This window comes from Alligator mississippiensis, chromosome 2, assembly GCF_030867095.1.
Source record: "Alligator mississippiensis isolate rAllMis1 chromosome 2, rAllMis1, whole genome shotgun sequence".
In the NCBI taxonomy this organism is placed as follows: Eukaryota; Metazoa; Chordata; order Crocodylia; family Alligatoridae; genus Alligator; species Alligator mississippiensis.
The window spans coordinates 80,513,487-80,539,649 of record NC_081825.1 but is presented as its reverse complement, the minus strand read 5'-3'; the positions used below and the strand labels follow the sequence as shown (position 1 = coordinate 80,539,649).

Genomic DNA, 26,163 nt, shown 5'->3' with positions numbered 1-26,163 from the left:
ATTGGTGCCCAGCACTGCTCTTTGCCAAGGGTCTCACTATGTCTAGTGCTATGCGGCCAAATGGTACCTCAATGATCGGCGTTATTTGTAACAGCGCTCGTGGTGTCCGTCTTTCTTAGACTCTCTGACACTCTAGACATGCCTCTCAATGCCACATTACTTCATCCCTCATACCTGGCCAAAAGAACCACTGCCCAATTCTGGTCAGTGTCTTATCCACTCCAAGATGACCTCCCATAGGGCTAGTGTGTGCTAACCTCCATACCCGCCTTTGAAGACTTCTGGGTACCATTAATTGTCAGGTCCATTCCCCTCAAATAGGACATTTACTAACCCAATATAGTAGACCCTTATGTATGCAAAAATAAGAATCACTTACATCAGCCTCAGGTCGTATGACTTTTTCCTTGATGCGGGTGACCTGCGTTTCCCTGATTCTCTGTAGCTCGTTGTCCTCTTCTTGTGCGGTTTGGAATTGCAGTCCCTTGGCGCCCATCCTGAGGTTTATCCATTTGTCCTCTCCAGACGAAGCTAACTCTTCTTCCTCAATCCAACCTTCACCACAAGGCCACCCTTTGCGTCGCAACTCCTCTGTTCACATTTCTAAGATTTCATACAGGCGTGGCCAATCCCTCCCCACAATCATCTGGCCATCTAATTGTGGTGCAAATCCCACATGTAACTTGCCTTTATGATCAGGGATTTTTACCACCAGGAAGCCCTTTTCATACTGTTCTGCTTCCCCATGTATGTAGCGCATTCTGAGTGGGCGACACCATTCAGTAGCATTCCTTGGGACTATCTCAGGCTGTATTAGAGTCTGGAAGCAGCCTGTGTCTAACATAGCCTGAAGTGGTTTGCCTGCCACCCACACTGTCACCATGGGACAATCGCATACCACGATTTCCTCACTATGCCCAAAACTACAATCCATTTCTTCAACTGGCTCACTGGTTTCATGTTGTTCCTTCAACCCTGGAGGTTCTCCAGTGGGCCTCCACCTTCCTGGCATCCCCATGGTGCATTCTGTAGAGACATGGCTAGCCTCACTGCATCAGTAACACATGACCCTTCATTGGGTATACTGTGAAGGTCCTCATCGGGGCTTGTCCTCCTTCTTAGCGGTAGTCCCTGCACTCCTATAACTTTTCTCCCTTCGTTGCTCTCCTTCCGAAGTTGCAAAAGCCTTCACAATCCTTAATGCTTCTGTGGCTGTCCAAGGAAGGTGTTGTCGCACCCATAGTTAGATGTCATCTTCCAAATCTTTTATAAATTGTTCAAGTAAGATTTGGTCAGCCAGAGTGGCCCAGTCTATCTTCCCCAGAGGTACCCATTTGTCCAGGAGATCTTTTAACAGTTGCATCAGGTTTCTGGGCTTACGGTCTTCCTTGCCTTTTTGGGCCCAGAATAGCTGCCGGTAATGCTCTGGAGTGAGCTCTAGGCAATGTAATATGGCCGCCTTCACTTTGTCGTAGTCATAGGTGTCTTCCCTTGGTAGGGCCTGGTATGCGGCCTGCGCCTTGCCTACCACCAGCAATCCGAGATGGCTGGCCCACTGGAGCCTATCTAGCCCCATCTGGATTGTTGTCCTCTTGAACAATTCGATATACACCTCCACATCATCTTCATGCATCACACAGTGCATCCAGAATGCTGTCCAATTCCAATGTTTCCACTCCTGTTGCTGTATGGCCTGCTGTTGCTGGACTTCTAGCATCTTAGTCACAGCATGAAATATTTGATCTAACAAGTCAATCTGGGGGTTCAGGTTGACTTCCGTTGCAGTGTCAGCCTCCAGAGTCACCCTTGCTTCTACGTTCCCGGCCAATGCACCAAGTTGTAACCTTCCGTGTCTCTCCCCCGGACGTTGCATGTGTGGATTCTTTTCGAACCTCACCGCAGCTCTTTTGGATGAACAGTTTGGTTACTGAATGACTTTGGGTCGGTTCCCCGAGGGGCCTTGCCTGCCACAACTTTGATGATAATTCTGTTTGGATCGGGAGGATGATGTTTGGTCCCGGCTCCCCTGGTGCCTTCCCTTGGTCATTCCTGCTCTTCCTCTTTTATGGGGCTCTGCCTCTTCTACAGCCCCCTTTTCTCTACCTATGCGGCATCCGTCCTCGGCACCGTTCTGTCCCACGGTGCCTTGCCTCTTCCCTGGATTTGATATCCGCCACCCGTCAGCCACGCCCGGATCCTGGTACTGCTGGGTCCTACCAGGTTCCGGTCTTCACTGTTGACTTTCTCTGCCCACACTAACCCCATAGGTAAATCCTCTGGCCCTGCATTCTTGGGGGAACACCCTCCTGGGGTATCCACCAGGTCCCCTTGCTGGGACCACTCGTGCACTCCAGCCCCTCCAGGCCGGCTGGGGGCTCTACTTCCGGTCCCCCTTGCTGTTCTTCCACCAGATCTTTTATCCCAACCCCAGGCGTCTGGCTGGCCAATCAGACCAGCATGCTCGTATAAAATGTGCCCCGGCTGACGCAGGAGCCGTTCCCAGCTCATCCGGGTTTTTTTTCTTTGATCTTCGCCTGCAGCGGCTTCACCTACCATGGTTTCACTTTTGCTGCACTCATCTCCTGGCACAGCATCCTGTCACCTCCAGGCTTCATCCAGTAAGTCTTTTTCACATTCACCAACACTAGCAAATGTGTGGTGAGATTCGGCTCAGAGATTTAGGATATCACCTACAGAAAGTCTTTGGACAGAAAAGTGATATATGTATATGGAGATTCTGTGGACGCTGTTTAGAAAATACATATTTCTGTTAAAACTGTCAGTGAATATGATGGATTCTCACGGAAAGACTGATGAGAGTGTGTTCCCCTCATCAGTGAGAAACAACATAAGAAACATAAGAGCTGCATATGATAATAGTGTTATAAAACAGTTTGGTCAGACAGTGTGGAATACCTCAGTGAACAAAAAGTACAGAAGTCTCAGGAGAGAGAATACAGTTACAGAGTTTTTGGCCACGTTAACAAGGTCTGGTTTCCACTCTGTTCATACAAAAATTGCTATGACCTTTCATCACCACAAATGATCAAAACCTCAGCTTTTACATGTCTAAAAGAAGAGAAAGTTGCAAATGACATACCACTGTTGCTTTGACAATCACAATATGATGTGCACCCACTTACTGAGTGAGACTTAGTAGCACATTGAATTTACAGCAGCTTCTTACCTGACACAGTTGATGGGCTTCCTGACAATTTAGTAGTGTACAGATACTTAAGAATATCGCTTCCAAACACTGAGCAGCTTTGAGACTGACACCAGTTTATACTCTGATTTTCAAACTATATGTAATAATGTTCTGCACTGGAACTCATTGTAGCTAAATGTATGAAGTCATGAAATAAGAAAGGGAGTTCACAGGATAGGAAATTGGCTACTAGATGACCATACAATCATGTTATTACAGCTGCAGCTTTTAAAAAACATATTTCACTAAATTATTGATATAAAAAGAAAGATTGCCAAGGCAATTAGACTGAATGAAGATAGATACTGGTATATTACAGAAATTGTGGCTGCCCCCAGCTGACGTCCTGCCCTTTGGGCGGGGGGCTGGACTCGATGATCTTCCGAGGTCCCTTCCAGCCCTAATGTCTATGAAATCTATGAAATGATCAGCGTGTGTGTGTGATGGGATCTGATCTGCAATCCCAGCAATTGTGCCTCCTGCCATGCCACACATGCATAGCAGGACACACGATTCTGGGATCAGGGATTAGATCCCAAGTGCACCTTAGTTGTCAGTGCAGGGGGAGTCCAGGATCATGATCCTGAGATACCCCTGCACCAGCAAGTTAAAAACAGTCAGAGACCACACCAGAATCTTGAACTGGCCCCATTGTGATCCCCAGCCGACAATCAGTGGATTGTCACAATTTCAGCAGGCTGCATTAGCCCAGTTCCAGGGTGTCTGCATGCTGGGATGAGTAAAAATTGTGTGCACCACCCAGCTGGACAACACATGGTTTTAAAGGTCCTGGAGCACAGTGACCCTGCTGCAGCCTGATCCCGTTGGTCCCCGGGTGCTGGGGATGTCAGAAAACCAGGTGTGCAGTCCATCTGCACAGGCCATTTTTGAATGTTCTGGGTGCACTGAACCCAAGATGAGGAAGACACTCCCTGATATTAGGTTTACCATACCCCCACCTGCCTCCAGGGGTCAAGAAGAGGTCTGGGGCTCAGGGACTAGTTCTGCCCCCAGCCCAAATGGATAACAGACAGTTGTAACCTAGGGCTGATCAAAGGGCTGTCCCATGCTGGATCCTGACATTCAGTTAAGTATTGGGATCTGTCATAGGCCAGTGCCAACTGGCCACACATTCAATTTGGGGCATGATACAAACTAGCCACAAAATTGTTACACATTACATATGGAATAACTTTTCGGTTCATTTACTGTATTATCACACCTTACATTGACTTGAATGTGTGGCTAGGTTACTATTTAAGACTCAATTAACAGGTTAATGGTGTCTTAAATGTAGCATGTCAGGGGCCTGTTAAACATGTCATGATATATATTTGTATGATTCATCCTAATTCCATGATTTCTGTTTGCAAAGTTAAATGTATAAAAGCGGATTTTCTTTTATAGATTTTCTCCTGAAAAAACTGTTTGGTAGTGTCCCAATCCAAATTTGGCACCATGTTCTCCCACAGGGATGAACTATGATTAACAGGCAGCAGATATGACATCAAAGAAGGAAACAAAAAACATGAGGACCAATTCAGCAAAGCATTTAAACATATGCTTAATGATCTAAAGTAAAATCAAAATTTTAAATAGCAGAATTCTGATGTTAGAAGGCAGGTTATCTATAGATTAAATTATATACAGGTCTTAATTGTGTATGTCAATAGCCTCTATTTGTACAAGAGCTAAATGGACAATCAGGCCACTGGCCAGAAAAGTATTTGGCAATGAATACAATAACAAAGGATTAGCACCAAGTAACAAAACAGGATAAAATAGTGGGGGAAAGTATGGCAGTTCTGTGGACTTTTAATAAATACAGAGTGTTTTAAAGTCTGCCTGAGTGTAACTATAGCTCTTTTAGATATATTCATTATTACAAATACAGCTTAATGCAAAAATAAGGTGACAATTAGAAAAAAACTGAATCACTTTATTGCTGTTCTTTCCTTCAGAGAATCTGAATGTCCTCACATGTGGTAGCATTACACTGATGGCTCGACATGCCAATGAAATCATAACATCATGTTTTAAGCAATGCATAGAATCGCTCTATGGGTAGATTTTATATAGTGTAACATATATGGGAGGGCTGTCACAAACCGTTCAGTTATTTTAGCAGAAGAAGAAACATCATTGTTCCTTAAATGAATGTATCAATTAGAAAGCTTAATAATGTTAATTCAGATCATCATCTTGAAAGATACCTTTTTGTTGGCAAAAAACTCATGTTTGCACCATCAGCAAGTAGGCACAAACAGAGACTAAGCCTACCCACTTCAGCTTCCCTGAGAAGTCTAACAGAGGCAGGCCTAAGTTGCAAAGCAGCTCCAGCAAAAGAAAGGTTATGTGTGTAACTTTCCATTTCTGCAGCATTTGAAGCACGCTGCTGCTCCTCTGGCCACATCCAGACAAGTGCGGCCGTGAGGTATGTGGCACTACAAATGGCCGTGAGGTATGCAGTGTCACATAAAGCACATGCAAATGTTCTCTGAGCTGCCTGTGCATGCACTACTCCGCTTTTTTTTTCCATGTGTTCCCGCTCCCTGGGGTATCCAGGGGTCAAAAAACACCTGTAGAAAAAAAAGGTGGAGCAGTGCGCACATGGGCAGTGCGCCACTCAAAACCAGAACCAGGCTGCCAGCCAGGCTCCATGCAGTAGAGCCATCACTGCTGCAGCCCTGGGAAGCCTCCAGAGCTCCAGGTAAGGTTGCTGGGGCCAGCATAGTGCTGGCCCCAGCCTTCCCTACTGCCTCTGGGGTAACTTGCTGAGTGCCAAAGCGCACATGGCACCGCTGCTACTTGTCGCCAAGGAACCGGGGCTGGACCCAATGATCTTAAGAGGTCCTTTCCAGCCCTAATCCCTATGAAATCTATGAAACCAAGCGTCCATGCTCATGTGGGCATGGCCTCTTAGTCCATTTAACTTTGACTGTGGAGAGTGCTTCATTATTCATATCATGGATGACAGAGAAAACTTTCTGGCACGCCCCTCTGCTGCAAACTTCACTACACAAACTCTCAGTACACTGTTGTATGCCTTTTCCAGATCCACAATGACCATGCTCACTTGCCACCATGTTTCTCTGAAAATAAATTGTGCTTCTTCTAATAATGGGATAAGGTTTACACTTCTGTATTTCAGCATTTCTGAACAGATGCTTTTCAATAATCTCCCAATATATCAAACTCCATGGCACCACCAGAACAGGATGATAACTAGCACACAATGTAATATGTAAAAACAGACACTACAAAACTTTTATGCCATTCACTTTCTTTGGTACTCTCTCTGACTTAAGAGAAACATTGCACAGACCTATACTTTGAAACTTTTTATTTCCAACTGATTGCATCCAGTTCAAGTTCTCTTTTTCCATGTTTCTAAATTCTTCTTCAACATCTCTTTCTTGTATGGAATCAGTTTTGCCATAGATCAGCTTATGTACTCTTACTTTTTTCACTTATTTTCACTTGATTCATCATTCTTATGAAATAGTTAGTCCAAACTTGGTTAATCAGTTCTCCATTTGTTTGAAGTATCCCATGTTCATTTATAATATAACCATCCCATTGTCCTTTGTTCTCTTGCCTTGGTGAAAATGTCCTCTTAGTTCATTATAAAGTCTGTCACTGGCTATACTCTTAGCTCCCACTGTATTCCTTCTTTTTGCCTCTCTATATGCTACCCAATCACTGATCAAGCCTATGACTAGCCATTTTTCTTTTCAATTGATTTTTTTCACTTGAGAATTCTGCCACCAAGGGCCTTTGTCCACACCACAAAATTGGCCTTTAAAGCAGTTTAAATGCCCTTTTGCACTGCTTTAATGGCGCATCTGTTTACACTGTCAGCGGCGTATTGCGCGTTAAATGACTTTGGGAAGTAGCAAAATAAAACATATCTGAGGTATTTTAGTTTGCTACCTTACAGCTGTGGAGGGAAGCACTGGGCCCTGTGCAGCTGCGGGGCTGTGCATGAAGCCCATGTAGGCAGATCTACTAAAGAAAAAGAAAAAAAAGCAACAAGCTTGATCTTTTCCTTTTTTTTTTTCTCCCTGGAGCCTGCCTGACTAAGATGCACGGGGGCCTGGTGCTTCCCTCCACAGCTGCGGTGCCCCCCAGGACTGCCTGGACTGGGTGCCTGCAGGCAGATGCCACCTGGGGGTGCTACCACCACTGCGGTGGGAAGCACTGCCCCCCACCGCAGCTTAGGGATTGCTCAGCCCACCGGCAACTCGCCCTCTCCGCCTGCCGCTAGAGACTCAGGTAAGGATTGGGCCCGACCCTTGTGTACATGCCACGGGGATTTACTTCAGTTTAATCTGAAGTGGTGTTTTTAAAAACCCACTGCTTCAATTTGGGGAGAATTAAACTGAATTAAAACCCCGTGGCATGTACAAGTAGCCCAAGACTCCCTCCTTATTTGACTCAGTTCTAGTTTTGTCACTCCTAGGCTTTTCACCATTTCCATCATAGTTTAATTTGTACCAGTTTTCTTCTACCTATGCCAGTTTATAGCCAAAACCTGTATGCAGTACTTCATTTTGGAAAGTTTTTCTCATAGTCATCTTTAAGTTCCTACCCATTAGGATTTCCTAGTATCCAGGGTCTCAGGTCCATTGGGAGAAGGGGCAAATAACACTCATGCCTCAAGGCATGTCCACTTTTAAAAACATATAATTTAAACATTTAATATAATATGAATTCTACAAACATAGTTTTGTGGTTAACACTGCTTCTATATGAAAGATTTATTTGATAAGCAATTGATTCCCTTTCCCTGTGCCAAATATTGCAGCTTCTAGCCAAATGAGAATTCCCACTGCCTACCAAGAAATTTTCAATATCAGTAAGGATTGTGGGACCAGGCACTTGCCTCACTTTTTGGAGACATTTTAAAATCTATTCTAAAATAACTGCTTGCAGAATGAAGCACACTTTATACCAAATGATCGAGTTAAAATAATTTCATTGCTGGTCCCATTCCAGTGAAAACTAGAGAGCTGTCCTGATTGCGCCTCTCCCATCAAATCTTTCTGCAAGGCAGCAAATGTCAAAGTGTGCTGTGGAGTAAGAATGAACTGAAAAAATTGCATGAAACATCAATTTTTGAAAAGCGTATGCCAGAAATTATAGCCTGCTGCTGTTCCAGTCACTTGTTTGGTAGTTTCACTAATTGTAATAAATGTTCTGAACTTTTATGAACTGGCACCTAAGTAACAAGAGCTACTTTATCCTATATTATAAAAACTATAGATTAGCCCATGTTGCAAAATGTAATTTTTACAGTAAATACTTGCCAATTACTTTCCAGCATGAAAGCCTTTAATTAAATTATGCATATGAAATCTGACTGGATTCCTTGAATCATGAGAGGATTGCCTTTTTCATAACCTGTTCACTGTGTCAAGAAGAATAATCATAAAAGATATGGCAAGTAAAAGCACTTGAGAAAACCTGTATTTCCCCTGCAATTTCATTCCACTCGACAGATATAAGTTTTCTACATGGAACTTTATTTCTATAAGTAGACGTTGTGTGTTGATTATTTTGAACCTGAAATCACAAGGGACACGTTGTAATTAGATTTACTTTGGTTGGAATTGAAAATGTATTGTAGTTGTCAAAATGCCCAGGGCACATATTCTAATATAACTTCACTGAATTTATTCATATGTGGCAGAGACAGTCAATATTTGAGGTAGATAAAAGAAAAAACCTATTAATATGTATGTTACAGAAAGTGGCTTCACCAGTTAAGTACTATATCTTTGTTTCACAAAGAGTCACTACATGCTTTGAAAAACGTGATCTTGTAATGGAAAACACTATTTGTCTTTCAAAAATGTGGTCTTTCAATACAACCCCTATAGTTTACTATAAAATCTAATGTAATCTTAGGAAAACAAAGTGGACAAGAGAAGCAAAAGGTAAAATATCTAGTTACCATAGTGTTTACTCTCAGTAACATGGTGAAAAAAATCCCTTTCTGTTGCTTATGCAGAACACCCTGGTTTTTTGCTGGTGACAAGGTAGTAGTTGTAGCATAGTATCTCTTATACACACTGGCCTGCAAACCATACTGATAATTGTGGGCAGCCTCATTAGTATCTTTCAATGTGCATTATCAATCTCTTCAGTTTTTTCCACCATGGCATGATTGTGCCTGTCATTTACAATTTGTTTTAATCATTCCCCAGGTCTCCTGTTATGGCTGGAGGTCTGTTTGCTGTTGACCGAAAGTGGTTTTGGGAGCTGGGCGGCTATGATCCAGGTTTAGAAATATGGGGAGGAGAGCAGTATGAAATCTCTTTTAAGGTAAGTCATCGAGTCACTTCCATATACACTGCCTATTCTGTTTGGTATGATTCACGTTTTAGCAGTCTGGCCTCCAGTTTTGAATATGCCTTGTTATTTTTATGTCTTTACACATATTGGCTCTTGCTATCATTAACCTCATCCCATACAATAATTATTTTGCTTTTATAAGGAGTTTTCACTGTTTTCAGGGAAAAGTGCACCGTACAATCGTGAGCCAGATTCTAATCAAACTATTAGGCATTTAAGTGGACTTAGATGTCTGAGTGTGATTTTGTTCTACCCTGTTGAAGTCCCTGAAAGACAGTTTATGCAAATTGGGTGATTCCTCCTCCTCCCTGCTTTTTTGTGACTCAGACTTAAGGGTAAGATGACGGGGTGTTACAAAAGTAGATGCATTAATGTATTTTCATAGACTTGAACCCAGAATCACACTATCTGCCTAATTTCATTTACAGCCTTAATAAGACTATATGCCCCATATGTCAGTTGCATAGAAATTACATTATGAATGGCATAGTAAATGCCAGATTTTTAAAGTATATTCCCTAATTTTATGTGGGGTTTTGTACTGCCTAGGTTAATTGCACAAATATAGTCTGTGTATGCAAATCAATTATTTGCACCTATCTAGTGGCTTCTTCATAAAGGCTAAGTACAGGTATTCAAGAAGGTGGAAGTGCTCTAACTTTTGAGATTACTAAGATTAGGGCTGGAGCAAGCAGAACAGGTTAGCCCTTATGGGGGTTGCGGAGACAGGGGGGTTGGAGCCTTCCTGGATGGTCCAAGCCCAGCAGGTAGAGGGGGTTCTCACACACCTCCCAGCATGTCCTGCAAACTCCCTGAGCTGCCAAATACTCCCAAGCAGAGCCAAATGACAGAGCCACCCCTGATTGGCTGGGGTGGGGGGCACATCACAGTTGCCTACCTGCACCTGATGCAGCAGGAGTTCCCCTTTCCCCTGTCCTTCCCCAACACCCTCTAAGGGTACACATTGGGCTGCAGAGAAGTGCAGCCCAAAGAGGAGACTTGCCTTGTTTTAATTTAATGTTGAAGCTGCCACACTTTTAGTGTATTTATTTTTTTAAAAAACCCCGTGGAACATTGCCTGCTCTGCAACTTGGAAACTTCTTCTAAGTTAACATTGAGAGAGTGATGAAATACCCAGGCTGCACCAGGCAGTTATGACATTTTTACAGTGATGGGTGTGGGTAGTTGTGGGGGCTCAACTTAAGAAACACGAAACCTTGGGGCAGCAGGGGGAATGCCACATGTGAAACTGCCACCTCTCTATTTAATTAAATGTTGCTGCAGCCAAACTTTGTGTTTGTATAATAAAGAAAAACTGTAGAAGGTTACCTGCCTGGAACTTGGACCTGAGCCCAGAGGGCTGCCTATCTTCACAGAGGCTGCACCACTCCCCTGCAGCATGACCTGGGCACACAGTGGCCTGGCCCAGTGAACTGGTGGGCCTCCCGACCCTTCTCTCCCCCTCCCCGATTCTGAGTACTCCTGCACCCTTTGGGGCCTGGGCTGGGACCTCTTTGGGGCCCTGCACCTATGCCAACAACTGCCAGTGGCTGGGGGTAGTGAGTTGGTCCTGAAAGGTGAGCTGAGTCAGTGCCAGCCCTGGCAGCAGATCTTGGGTATCCTGGTCCCTTTCCCCTCCCCTATGATGCTGCTTCCCAGAGTAGGCCGCACTGAACGTGTTCCTGACTACCTGGACCATGGGTCAGCAGTTCCCACATGCAATATCTCCTATTCCCAGGCTTCCCTGGCCCCCAGTGGCAACACGTAGTGGGTGCACATGCACCCCCTGAGTTTGGTAGCGCACCCCTTGTAAAAAGTGCCGCTGATGCTGCTGGCGGTGCCACCCCCTCCCGCTCACTGCCAACACCACCACCAGCATCTGCAGGTGGTACCTGATCGCTGCTGGATGCCGCCAACACTGCTGGCAGCATCTTCAGGTGGTCACCAAGTGCCGGTCGGTGCTCACCACCCCCACCTCCCTCCACTGCCAACATCTCTGTGGCTGCCTGCAGGAGCTCCCTGCTTGGCCCGGCCCCACCGCTGACACTGCCGTGGCTGCCTGCAGGAGCTCCCCACTCGCTGCTGCCATGCCCCCACTGCCAACACTGCCGACGCCACCTGCAAGCGGTCGCCGTACCCCCCAGCCTCCAGGGGCATGCAGCAAACATGCCATCCCCCCAGCATCTCCCAATAAATGCACAGTATGGAGCATTCCCCCCATGGCTGCCATCCCCCCCTACCCCTCGTGGGACAGTCATAAATGTTGCCCCAGTGAGGAGTCTCTAGAACAGGGCTCTCCATGCCAAGGGAGTAGGCAGCATATTGTCACAATGAATGTATTGTATTATATTACCATTTCCTGAAACTCTTTCTATTAGTTGAAGGCACAGCCTGCCTTACCATTCCTGCCTATTAGGGCAATGGTCTCCCTGCAGAAGGCAGCATTGATGCCACTTAGGGGTGTCATAGCTGTATCCCAAGTGGTCTTTGACCCTGTGCGTAAACTCCTTATCCTGGTGTTGTGACTTTCTCAGTTCCATAGTGGTGAAGGTGGCCTGCCTGAGACAGTGGGTGGACATCTGGAGACCTCAGTCTTGGAACTTCTCAGTGCATTCTGTGCGGGCCGGGTGCGAATCCACGGCCCTTGTCGCACTGCATGCGGGCTGTGGCCAGCAGCCCGGGCAGGCCGGGTCGGAGAGGGCAGGCGCCGAGCTAGAATTAGGCACAGACGCGTAATGGTAGATTTTAAGATTGTTTACTTACACCGGGATGGTCGCGGTGCAGGCTGGAAAACTTGCTTGAGTTGCGGTTACAAACAAAAAGAACACGAACAATCACGTGGAGTTTGCTAGGCTCCACGCAAACAGAACTCCGGATGTCCTGGACAAGCGCGCCACCGAAATGGAAACTCGTAGATACGTCTTATAATTTTTCGTTCAAAGACGGGAAGAGGTGGGCGGTGGATCAGGCCGCCAAACTCCTCTGGATCTCACACAAGGTTTCTATTGCCCTGCCGTGTACCCAGAGTCCCCACGAGATCGATTTGGAGTCCTCCTCGGCTTGGGCAGAAACCGCTCAAGCCTCTTATATGGCTAGCAGGCCAATCGCTAGCCGCCACGTGGGAATAATTTAGAACTAGCCAATAGCGGGGAACAAATTTGCATACGGGTGGCGGGAACTCCTTTGCACCGTGCATTTCTGTCGCAACTTGAGAAAAGCACCCCGCAAATAGAGCTGCAAATTGGCGGGAACTTTTCCCTTGCACGCGGGTTCTCTATGCAGCAAAACTCCACCGTGCAATGAAGCTGTAATCCCACGGGGATAATTCTAGTGCCGAAGCACACACAAAATCATACCTTTGGGTCATGACATCCCCCCTTGTTGAAGGCACAGTAGAATTATATTATATGTCCATCATCCGGGTTATTAGTAGCTCTGTTAACGGTTCGTGAAACTAAACGAACAAATACAAAATTAGCTAACAATAAAAGGTCGTCCTCAAGGGATCGAATCAAATAATAGCCGGCACACACACATATACACATAATTACATTCATAACAAAAAACTGGATGATCATGGCTTCAGTGGGCGTCATGGTGGAATCGCGTGTCAGGCCCTCGCTCCTTTCGGTGATGTTGTCCCTCTCGGGGCCTCTCTCCACCACGCACTCCAAATCCCGGATCTATAAAAGAACTTTCTTAAAATGGTTATTTTACTAATATTTACAAAATTACACGGGACCGCACGATAATGCAGTCAGTTAAACTTACTATCACTATTAAAACAGATATTTAAACACGACTCTATGCTGGACAGCTCTCTCTCTCTTTTCACACTCAGCAACTCAACGAAATCGTCGAGGAGCCATCGTCACCTTCTTCTATGTAATGAAAACCTAACTCGTAGGCTAGTTGCCATTGTCCCGCATCCACCAAAATCCGAAGCTGTCGCTTATTAAGTCCAGAACACTGTAGGAGGAATCCAAACATGTATTGCTCCTCCTGCATTCTCTGGCGTAATACTGGACATTCGGATTCGCGGCATCTTGTGTTCTGAGCCTCAGTTGGGCGTTGACATTCCCGATCACTGGGCAGTTTTGGCTCCATCAGAACACGCAGTCTTGGCAACTGATGAAGGAGACTACTCACAGGGTGGTCGACCATTGGGTTAAGTACAATTCGCAAAACCACTATGTTTCTCTGCCCATAGACCTTAAGACAACTGTCTATGCTATTGATGGTCACTGGAACAGTTCCAGGGTCTCGCAAGTGACGGTGAGGCCATGGTTGCATTCGTTGGAGCGGTGTCAGTCCCAGCGTACATACTCTTGGGTTCCAGGCACAATACGAGACTTCTATGATAGCTAGTACAAGCTGTTCTGCACCGGTGTGCTCTGGTCGTCCATCATGCCATGCGTGGGCCTTTTGTTCGATTACTCCTGCCACAAGCGCTGGAATTGGAATAGGCCAGTGGATGCTAAACGCCACCATGTCTATGTCAGTGACATGTCCCCTACTCCATGAAGCTTGTCTCACCAAGAAGCTTGCTTCTTTCTGGTCCAGGAGGTCGGACCCAAGCTCCACGACCAGACGTCCCAACCACACAGCCAGAGTTTCCTCGGGTTGGATCCTGGATTCTCTACACAAATTTTGCAGTTCTGCTCTGGAGCGAGCGTAATAAGTGGTAACATGAACTGCACTCTGCGGATTGATGACTTGGCTGCTTGATGCTGCAGGCTGATCGGTTTCCTCATGAGTCGTTGTTGTTGTTTCTGCTGGAGCTGTAGCTATTATTACTGTGGGGGTTGTTGCTGTTTCAGATGGGAGGGGCGGATGCACTCCTCCGCTTGACTCCCCCTCCCGTCAGCAGAGGGGCGTGGTTGGCAGAAGCGGCGCTACATCGCTGGGCGGAGTTACCGGCCGAACCCTCGCGGGTTCCTCCGAAGCTCCATCCCTCTTTTCCGGCTCCTCCACGCGGCCTTCTTTCTGCTCCGCGCCATCTTGTCGTGGCATTCTAAGATCCCCTCTCTCAGCCGCTTCTCCGACCGCCCGAACGGCCATACAGCTGGGTCTTTAAACTTAGAGTTTTATTCATTAGATCCGTCATGGTTTGAAAAGTTGTATTCAATTCTCCCCCCTTGTCGCACCGTAGGACCACTCTCTCATCCACGGCGCGTTCCTCCGTCTCCGGGTCTTCGCGGAGATCAGACGGAAGATCGTGACCCCTCAGTCTAGGTATTATCATGCAAGGGGAGAGCCAGCCGATCGGCATCGGCTCTCCCATCTCCCCAGCACATCGCGAGCAACGGGCACACTCCCGGGTGAGGGTCAGGCCCACTGCGCCCGCCGGGTCGACTTCAGCGAGAGACACAGCATCGAGGGGCCTGTACAGGATCCGCTCGTCGCTCATGATACACCCGAACGCCGCAGGGTGAAGACATACTTCTCTCCCTTCTAGGGCTCCGTCTTCGGAAGCTCCCTCTTCTCCCTTTAGCGAAAGGCGTCCGCTGATACATCTCTTACCCGTTCCGCCCGCCTGGTGGTAAGCGATATGCGCTTCCAGTTCTGCGACGCTTGCTACATTGCGTCTCCCACTTCTCCAAGGACAGTTTTCAACTAATTCTAACTCTAGAGAGCCCTCTCCTGATCCCATCCTCGTCACCATGTGCGGGCCGGGTGCAAATCCGCGGCCCTTGTCACACTGCAGCCCGGGCACGCCAGGTCGGAGAGGGCGGGCGCCAAGCTAGAATTAGGCACAGACGCGTAATGGTAGATTTTAAGATTGTTTACTTACACCGGGATGGTCGCGGTGCAAGCTGGAAAACTTGCTTGAGTTGCGGTTACAAACAAAAAGAACACGAACAATCACGTGGAGTTTGCTAGGCTCCACGCAAACAGAACTCCGGATGTCCTGGACAAGCGCGCCACCGAAATGGAAACTCGTAGATACGTCTTATAATTTTTCGTTCGAAGACGGGAAGAGGTGGGCGGTGGATCAGGCCGCCAAACTCCTCTGGATCTCACACAAGGTTTCTATTGCCCTGCCGTGTACCCAGAGTCCCCACAAGATCGATGTGGAGTCCTCCTCGGCTTGGGCGGAAACTGCTCAAGCCTCTTATACGGCTAGCAGGCCAATCTCTAGCTGCCACGTGGGAATAATTTAGAACTAGCCAATAGCAGGAAACAAATTTGCATACGGGTGGCGGGAACTCCTTTGTACCGTGCATTTCTGTCGCAACTTGAGAAATGCACCCCGCAAATAGAGCTGCAAATTGGCGGGAACTTTTCCCTTGCACGCGGGTTCTCTATGCAGCAAAACTCCACCGTGCAATGAAGCTGTAATCCCACGGGGATAATTCTAGTGCCGAAGCACACACAAAATCATACCTTTGGGTCATGACACATTCCTGGGCCCAAATAGCTTGTTCAAGTGCCAAACAAGTCCCCCATTGGGCATGACCTTGACAGAGAAGCGTGGATCAAGCTGAACAAAGTGAGTTCTGAATACGTACGCTTCAAAACAACACTGTACAAGATCAACATCTTGGACAGCCCTCTGTGTGAATGCAGCATCCAGCAATCAGCGCAGCACTTAATTAAAAGCTGATATCTCTCCAAATGCCCAGACAGGGTAGATGGAATCTGTATACTGAGCAATAATACCAGACAGTGGCTCATAGCTGCCTGGAAGGATCAAGAGAGAGGCAGGGTTGGAAACAGGTGCTTTGCTGACTGTTCTCAGTGACAGCCCAGGGGCAGGACCAGCCCAGTGCTCTGGCAGATCACACAAGCTCTGGCTGAGGCTAGAGCATTACCCTGGGAGTGGGGGTGGGGGTGATCAGGGTGCCACAAAATCCCATGGGCTGCCAGCAGAATGCCACCTAGCGCGAGTCACAATTGGATGTGGCACAGATGTTCATCATGGTGCTCTAATCTATGGTGCTGAAGTCTGATACCACATCCATCCAGGGTTATCTCAGAGCAAGATCTGCCATTTTTAATGCATTCAATGTACCCTGCTCAGTTATGGCTGTAGAGCACTTTCTGTGCACTTACCATGCAATAAGTGTAACCTCTGTACCCAGCCATAACAGCCTTCAACTAATAGACAGAGTTTCAGGAAATGGTAATATAATACATTAATCAAGCATGTTTCACTAAATTTGGATCTGAAACTAGAGTTCATATTTTCCTTTAGGATCTTTCTAATCTAACTCTAAATCTAATTCTAAACCCAATGACATTCCTTTAACGAAATTAAGCATGTCAGTCATAAGTTATATTGTCCATCTGGCTGCTTCTGAGTTTCAGCACTGATTAAAACAATGATGGCAAAGACAAACAACTGACTGAAGTGCACAGGAAAAAAACCCTGTAAAGTCAGTATGCCATACTACTAACTTGTCCTTATAGGCGTTCTCTAGAACAACAAAACAACTCGTATTCACTGTGCTGTTCTTATGTTACTTCGAATCAGCTTTATATCATAACAAACAAAGTTGGAGGACAAGATCACTAGATCATGTTGTCTAGGACACATTACAGTAATTAGACTTCTGTATATTTAGGTATTTTCAGGGAGGCAAACATAAACTGACCCTTGGATCTGTCACATCTCTGCTAGGTCACCTACAATTGTATTCGTCCATTTCCTATTTTCCTGTTATTTGTCATTGTGAAGAATATAATTGGAATGCAATCCATTCCTCTTTGTATAGAAACCATGGTAACGGCACTGGAAGTTCAGATGCTAGATTGCCCCAGCCTGTTTTCTTCAAGTGATAGATTCTTTAGAGACAGCAGTGTCACACTGGGTCCCATTTCAGTCACATCTCCTCATTCATCTCATTACTGTTTGTTGACCTTAGGGGCCCTGTCCTTCCTTATTAGTATTAGGGGGGAAAAAACCCTTTAAGCAGCATTAGTCCAGAAGGAATAGTAACTTTCTATTGGTAGAACTCAAGGAGAGAAAAGTTTTATGCAGACAGACTGCTCTATCCATTGGAAAAGGGAAAAGCAAGAGTGGGAGGGAAGGCGAGAGAACTTGAGAAAAATATACTTTTTGATACATATATAGTGAATTCTCCCCAAAAATTGCATTTTTCATCATTCCAAAGCTATTTGCAAAATAGGTCAAATAGGTTACAAAACAATTTTCAGGGCTAGATTCACGCAGTTGGAGTAGGAGGTGATGGACTTCTCACCTACTCTATATAACAGCGCAATGGTTAAGGAATTCAACAGTTCTGGAAGACTTGGATGCAATTCCTTCTTCTGCCTCAATCCACAGCTTTCTTCCATCCCCTAACAGAGAATTCCCTAACCACCAGCCTTCTAATGTATTCAGAGTAAGGGTACTCTCATTCTCTCCTTTTGATGTTGCACATCACAAACAATTAAATATTCACTGAAGTAGGGACTGCAACCCAAATGTCCTGCCTGCTGAGAGAGTATTCTGTATAGTCATTCTCTCTCGCTTTCTGGCTCAATTAATATTTATGGATTTTATATGAAGTAGAACAGCTCTCACAGGGGGAAACCCCACCCCAGCATGCTCTACTGTCTGATGGCTAGGGCATTTGCTTGAGACCTAAGACTTTCTCAAGCAGGCAGAGAGCCAATTTGAACTTTCATTTCCTGCTTTCTGGAATCATGTCATAATTACCAGGCTGTAGGGTGTTCTGAGCTGGATGTCTCTCCGTCTCCTGTTGCAGTTGTTCTGTATTGTATAAAATTCTTAAATAGTCATTGAACTAGAGATAAATAAAAAACCACTATATCCTGGTGGCTGAGACATTTGTCTTAGTGGTGGCTTTCCAGTTCCTGTTCTAATGACTCATTTTAAGCAAAGTGGCATAGTATTAACAAGCAACACTGAGAGTATCTCTCACCCATTCCCTAAACAGGGGTAGAATACTCTGGAGAGGTGGGAGATGTGGGTTTGAATCTTCTCAACAGAAGATTGCTGCAAAAAAATTAAAGAATCTACCAAAAATAAAATGCTGGATTCCCAGAGGGAGCCAGCAGTCTTCATGGCACTGAGGCGCAGCTGCGCAGCCCACCAGGGGGAAGGGAAGAGGGGGCAGCCGGTATGAAGGGCTGCTGGCAAGACTACAACTCCAAGAAACCCCCAGGGGCTGTGGGACAAGAGAAAAAAGGAAGAGGAAACTTGTAACTGGAGTAAGGGGAAGAGAGAGCAGCATGCACATGGGACCTGGCCAGCCCTACCCAGAGGAGTGCACAGTGGAGCTGGAGATTTCACTGGCTTGGTCAGCCAGGGCTGTGGACTGAAGGAGATGGACTCAGACTTGGGGCAGCTGCAGGCTGCTTTCAGGACTAAAGACTTGTTTAGGGACATCTCCACAGGCATGGGGTAGAGTGGGGGGAATTAAGGTGCTGAGTGCATGTTATCACAGTGTTGATATTTCTTTCCCTTTCACCTGTTCCCTCCCTTGGGCCCATTGGCTTGTGATCCCAACCCTTATGATTTTCTATATAAAAGTGGGGACTTCCCATTGCTTCTTGTGCCAGTTTCTGGGGCTGCAGGGTTGACACAAAGGAGCCAAATGTGGACATTTTCATAGTTCAGGGTATTCAGCTCTGGATATTTGGTGCAGGCTTATCTCAAATTCCAGTAAAATTCCTGTATTTGTTCTATCGGCTGGTTGTTGTTTGATCTCCTCTGGCCTAATACTGTGTGGAAAGGATCTCCCATGATGGTCCCTGCAGTGTGGAAAATTCTCTTCATGGAGAAGTGTGAAGACCAGAAAACTAAAAAGATGGTTCACCTCCAGTCATAGAATTCAGCTCCCCCAATATCAACTCTGCAAATCTGTAAATGTAATGAACATACAAAATATTCTTCCTTAGGCCCATATAGTTGAAGTTTATATAAAAGGGACCAAATGGAGTAAGAGAAGTATCTTGGCTCAAAAGATTCCTGACCACAACCTCTCAAAAACTATGATGACTTACTATGAAACTTCTGAAGGAACAATAATGTTAAAAATGAGTATGAATGAAGAACTAAATTAAGATACTTTTATTCTTTTTAAATACTGTATTTACTTAAATGTAAGATGTGGGTTTTTTCCACCAGTCAGCAGGACCATCTCCAACCACATTATCCCAGCCAAGGCTTTTTCTAGCTGGATCTAAAAATCTCCAAGGATGGAGTTCCACAACCTCTCTGGGTAACATGTTCCAGTGCTTTACTACCCTCCTAGTAAGAGTTTTTCCTATGTAGCCTAAACTTCCCTTGATGCTACTTGAAATAATTGTTCCTTGTATCTGTCATCTGCCACCACTGAGAACAGTCTAGCTCCATCCTTTTTGTAACCTCCCTTCAGACAGTTGAAGGGTGCTACTAAATCTCCTCTGAGTCTTCTGTAAACTAAACAAGCCCAGTTCCCTCAGCCTCTCTTCAAAAGTCATGTGCCCCAGCCCCCTAGCCATTTTCATTGCCCTCCATTGGACTCTCTAATTTGTCCACATCCTTTCTGTATTGGGGAACACAGTAGTCCACATGTGGCCTTGCCAAAGCCAAATAGAGAGGTACAATCACTTTCCTTGATCTGCTGGCAACACTTATACTAATGCAGACCAGCATGCCATCTGCCTTCTTTGCAACAAGGGCACACTGATGGCTCATTCAGATCATTGTCCACTGTAACCCCCAGGTCCTTTTCTGCAGAGCTGCTGCTCAGCCAGTCAGCCTCCAGCCTGTACCAGTGCAAGGGATTTTTCTATCCTACGTGCAGCACTTTGCACTTCTTCTTGAATCTCATGGGATTTCTTTTGGTCCAATCCTCCAATTTGTTGAGGTCTCTCTGAATCCTAATCCTACCCTCTAGCATATCTACTACTCCCTCCAGGTTGGTGTCATCTTCAAACTTGCTGAGGGTGCACTCCATCCCATATTCTAGGTCATTGATGAAGATAGTGCAGAAAATGGGCCCCAGGACCAACCCCTGAGGCACTCCACTTGATACTGCCTACCAACTAGACAGAGAGCCATTGATTACTAACCTTTGAGCCCAATGATCCAGCCAATTTTCTATTCACCTTACAGTCCATTTATCCAACCCATACTTCCTCAGTTTGCTTGCAAGAATGTTGTGGGAAACTATCAAAAGCTTTGTTGAAGTCAAGGTATATCACATCCACTGCTCTCCACAAATCCACACAGCCAGTCATCTTAACATAGAAGTCAGTCAGGTTAGTCAGGCATGACTTGCTCTTGTCAAATCCATGCTGAGTCTTCCTAATCACCACCTTCTCCGCCAGGTGCTTAGAAATGGATTCTTTGTGAACCTACAGCATGATTTTTCCAGGGACTGAAGTGAGTCTGACTGGTCTGCAGTTCCCTGGATCCTCCTTTTTCCCTTTCTTAAAGAGGGGAACTCTATTTACCCTTTTCCCGTCATCCAGGATCTCTCCCATTCACCATGAGTTTTCAAAGATAATGGCCAGTGGCTCTGCAGTCATATCAGCCAACTCCCTCAGCACCCTCGGGTGCATCTTGTCCAGCTTCATAGACTTGTACATGTCCAGTTTTTCTAAATAGTTCCTTACCTGTTCTTTTGCCACTGTTGGCTGCTTACCTCTCCCCAAACTGTGCTGCCAGGTGCAGTAGTCTGAGAGCTGACTTTGCCTGTGAAGACTGAGGTAAAAAAGGCATAGAGTACTTCAGCTTTTTCCACATCTTCTGTCACTAGGTTGCTTTCCCTGAGCTTCCTTTTGTTGCTGACATACTTATAGAAACCCTTCTGGCACCCTTCATGTCCCTTACTAACTGCAACTCCAGTTGCACTTTGGTTTTCCTGATTTCATCCCTGCATGCCTGACCAATAGATTTATACTCCATATATGTCCATATATACTCCATATATGTCCATATTTCCACTTTTTGTAAGTGTCCTTTTTATTTTTTAGCTCATTGACAAGTTCTTTTCTATACCAAGCTGATCTTCTGCCATACTTGCTAGTTTTCCTACAAATTGGGTTGGTTCACTCATGCGTCCTAAGTAAGGTTTCTGTCCTGGACTCCTTTCCCCTTCAGACTGGCCTCCCAGTGGGTCCTGCATTGGTTCCCTGAGTGAGTCAAGATCAGCTTCTCTGAAGGCCAGGGTCCTTACTCTGCAGCTCACCTTCTTTCCTTTCCTCAGGATCCTGACCTCAATCATCTCGTAGTTGCTGCTGCCCAACTTGCCATGCCCATCTACATTCCCCACCAATTCTTCCCTGTTTGTGAGCAGCCGGGAAAGAAGAGCACAGCGCTTACTTGGCCTCTCTAACACTTGCACTAGGAAGTTGACCCCAATACTGTCCAGAAAATTCCTGGATTGCTGTGTTGCTCTCCCAGCAGATGACAGGGTGATTTAAGTCTGCCATGGGAACTAGGGCCTGTGATTGGGAAACTTCTGCTAGCTGTTTGAAGAAAGCCTCATCCACCTCATCCTCTAGGTCTGGTGGTCTCTAGCACACATCTACCAAAACATCACCCTTGTTGCTCTCCCCTCTGACCTTAACCCAGAGACTTTCAACAGGCCTATCTCAGTTTCGTACTGGAGCCCTGAGCAATCATACAGCTCTTTTACATAAAGCACAACTCCCCCTCCACTTCTTCCCTTCCTGTCCTTCCTGAACAGTTTATAACAGCATTCTAGTCATGTGAGCTATCCCACCATATATACCTACCAGCTATACCTGAAAAGTTATAAGAAAATTATTCATTTTCCTCATATAAAATCTAATTATTGGGAGGGGTTCTCTTATATTCAGAGTCATCTTGTATTTGAGTAAATATGGTATGCTCTGGAGGAATTATGAATGATTACTAAATCACCCTGACCTTTTCCTTTAATTGAAGGGAATTTGGGAATTTTGGTGTGAACTGTTAAGTTTCTGTAATCATTGTGTCCCCTGAGGGTGCGGACATATGATGCATTTATTCTGGAATAATTTACTGCATGTTTTGTTCCTAAGTACTTCGTAGTAAGGAGAGGGTGGCAGGCTTCCTGAAGTAGGAGTTGCTACAGCACCTGGCCACAAGTTGGCGGGATAGCCAGTTTTTATTGAGCAAATGGATGCCATGGAGTGACACTGAGAATGGCAATAGATGTAGAACACATACACCAGAGTAACTTCTCTAGTGTGTATTTACTTCTGAATTGCAACCTGAATAAATGCTAAATAAATACACTCCAGCTCTCTCCTGGAATAAACTAAAACTTGTCTGGAGTAAATGTTTTGCATGCCTGCCACCTTTGATTCTTCATCGCAGTCTTGCACTGTACCAATTTATTAAAGGATACTCCTGGATTAAGGATCATCATTCAGGCTCAAAAGACTCATGACTACAACAGGCCAAAGATACTAACATGTCAGCCTTATGTGTATTAGAGTTCAAGGACAAGCAAAAAGGCATGAGGAAGATCAGGTAGATGGAAAGGCAAATGGGTCAAAGGCAGCTTTGTCTTCAGGAAAGGTGTAGTGTGGGTGTAATAAGAGAAAGAAAGGAGGTGTCTGTAGAGAGACAAGGACTGGGCCAGAGAACAGCTTTTGTATTCCAGAATAAGAATGAGATAAATATCTAATAAAATAAAATTATGCTACAGTGTAATTCATTAGTGTTGTCAAATGGTACAGGTTTTCACAAAGTTACTGTGGGCAAATCATTGATGGGAAGGACAGCACTATGAGTAGTTACAGAATTGAGTCTGGAATCGTAAGGAATAGGGGAAGGATAGGAGAAAAAAACTTCAGTTTTCAAAGTTTGCCTGACACTTATTCCTTGAACTATAGGAGCCCATATGCTTACATTTTATTCATGGCTCTTTCTGTGTAATAGTGCTGCAGATGACAACAATAAGCACAGCTCTGAGTACTGTGTTGATTAACTGCTATTTTGGAATCAGTGCACATGCATACTAAGTGACTATGGAAGGAGAGAGAGCCATATCTCTGTCTCAAAAATATTAATTCTTCATAAAATGGTTTTCCAGATTATTTTTTACATAAGAAATAATATACAAAATTTTATCTTTATGACGGTATAACCGCAAGATCCATTTTTTAATTAAAAAGATATATGGAATGCTGCTGATACATTTTGGCAGGTGATAAACTTTCTAAAGCTGGCGAAGTGCTGGAACTAAACTGATTAACAGTTCTCTTTCCAAATCACCAGTTAAGTCACTGTTTGTGTCCTGTATTTACATCTGTTAGAAAAATGGAGCCTTGAGGTAGTAATTTCCAAACTATATAGAGATAAAAGATAAGAAATTCATTTCCTGTGTTTACTAAAGAGTCTTTAAGATATGAATGGACATCCTAAATCATACGATGCGGAAAATGCCTTGGGTGAAATCCCAGGCTCCTTGAAGTCAATGACAAAGTTCCCAGTGACTTCAGGATTTCAGTCTTGATGAATTGCTCAAATTTTCACTACTTGCACATGGAGGATTATAAATCTGTTTGTAGAATAGCAAGATTACAGTAGATTTTGTTATTTTGATTTCTCAAATATCTCGGTGCTTCAATTTTTTGAAAGATGTTTCTGTTTTCCCTAGACTTTCACTCCAATAATGGCAATAACAATTAATATATACCCAAGACCATATTACAATGCTCTTACTTACTAAGTTGTGTATTATTCTACAAATGGTCTTATTCATTTCAGTAGGAGTAGTTCTGGAGTAAATTACCCCTAATGAGTAAATTTCTTGCCTGGAATGTGTAACATTATTGCAACCTATCAGCAGTGGCTGACATTTTCTAGAAGCACTCACTGATCCACACAATGATTCTGTCAGGCTGGTAAGTACTAATAACATTAATTTATAAATGATAAACCTTAAGCACAGGCAAGTGAAGTGATTTCTAAAGCATTAGATCCAGGATTTGAATTCTGGTGTGCTTGGTTTGCAAGCAGCATGCAGTCCACTGTACCATACTACCTCACTTTCCTTTACTCAGCATTCGGTACTGTCCTGCCACTCAGGCAACCATCCTAGGGAAATTCTGCAAATTCACTTCTATTAAAATGAAAGCTAAGTTTGACATGTAATAACAGATCTTTTAAAAAAATACCATAATACAATAACTGGAATTATCACACTACATTTTGTTTACGCAGTTTGGCCCAGGACAAAATGCCACATCTTGCAACAGTGAGCACACTGGGGCTTCTTTAGAAGTGAGTTATGCATGCTCACAATCCTCCCTGACTAACCCCATGCTGCAAACAGGCACATGCACACTAGCCAGCTAAGCTCCCACTTGCAAACCATGATCTTTGGGACACATGATTCAATTAGATTATCAGTATTGCCCCATTTTTAAACAGCAACATGATTCTTGCAAATGAGATTAAGGTGCATAAAATAACAGAAAATACAATGTAAAAAAAAATTCTGTTCCTGATTTTTTTTTTAATTCTCTCCAGTCTATTCTTTCTGATTCTCTATAGTTGCTTTGTTATTTGTGCTGTCACATCTCCTAGAACTGTCTCTCCCATATCCCTACAGTCCTGAGTCCCTTCCATTACCATTGTCATTATTATTACTAATTCATAAGACAATTTCATGGACTGGTGGGCATTGCCTGGCTTTTGGCAATCTTTCATCCTGGCTACAGAATCAGCCAAATCCTTAGAGATCAAGGTGTTGTGATTCTAGAAGGTCTTAAAAAACAAAACAAAACAAAAACCCAAACAGTAGAGAATGTAGATGCTGATGAGAATTTCCAGCTCACTGAGAATCTAAGACAGAGTTCCCCAGTGAACTAATAACCATTGTTACTACTATAGCAATGATTCTCAACCAGAGTGCCATGATACCCTGGAGTATGGCTCAATATTAGTACTGTTAGTTGTGCCACCTACATGATTCACAAGATAAAACCAGAGATTTTAAATATGAATCCATAGTGTCAAATACATTCTAACCTGTTGTGATTTATAAAGCCCTGCTGCAAAGCCCTCCGCACTAAGAGAGAAGGGCTTTAAACTAGATTAATTGACAGATAGAGAACAAAACCCTAAAGTAAGTGGGGAAGCAGGCAAATTGGAGGAAGCACAAGCAGAAGCAGGAAATAAGGGAGGCTTTTTTATTCCTCCTGAGAAAGTAGGGCAGTCATCTAGTTACATTAGATGTCTGTACATGAATGTGCAGAGCCTGGAAAACAAGCAGGAAGAATTGGAAGCCCTTGCACAATCACAGAACTATGATGTGATTAGAATAAAAGATTTGGTGGGACAGCTTAAATGGCTGAAGCACTGTCATGAATGGGTATAGATTTCAGAAAAGACAGGCAGAGAAGAAGAGGAGGAGTTGTGCTTTATATAAAAGAGCTATATGAGTCCTCAGAGCTCCAGTATGAAACTGAGGTCAGAGGGGAGAGCAACAAGGGTGACTTTTTTAGTGGGAGTGTGCTAGAGACCACCAGATCAGGAGGATGAGGTGGATAAGGCTTTCTTCAAAGAGCTAGCAGAAGTTTCCCAATCCTGTTCTCATGGCTGACTTCAATCATACTGGCATCCACTGGGAGGGCAATATACCAGTACAAGGCAATCCAGCAAGTTTTTGGAAAGTGTT

At 44.7% G+C, this 26,163-nt stretch overlaps 1 protein-coding gene across 2 annotated transcripts in view; it reads left to right on the top strand.

Moving 5' to 3' along the window:
- The window catches only part of GALNTL6 (polypeptide N-acetylgalactosaminyltransferase like 6), a 1,039,950-nt gene that overhangs the window by 943,351 nt on the left and 70,436 nt on the right, over positions 1–26,163 (top strand). For both annotated transcript variants that reach the window (XM_014611634.3, XM_059721883.1), the window contains one exon: positions 9,418–9,535. In XM_014611634.3, coding sequence (XP_014467120.1) covers positions 9,418–9,535 — 118 coding nt within the window. The remainder of the gene's footprint in view (positions 1–9,417; positions 9,536–26,163) is intronic.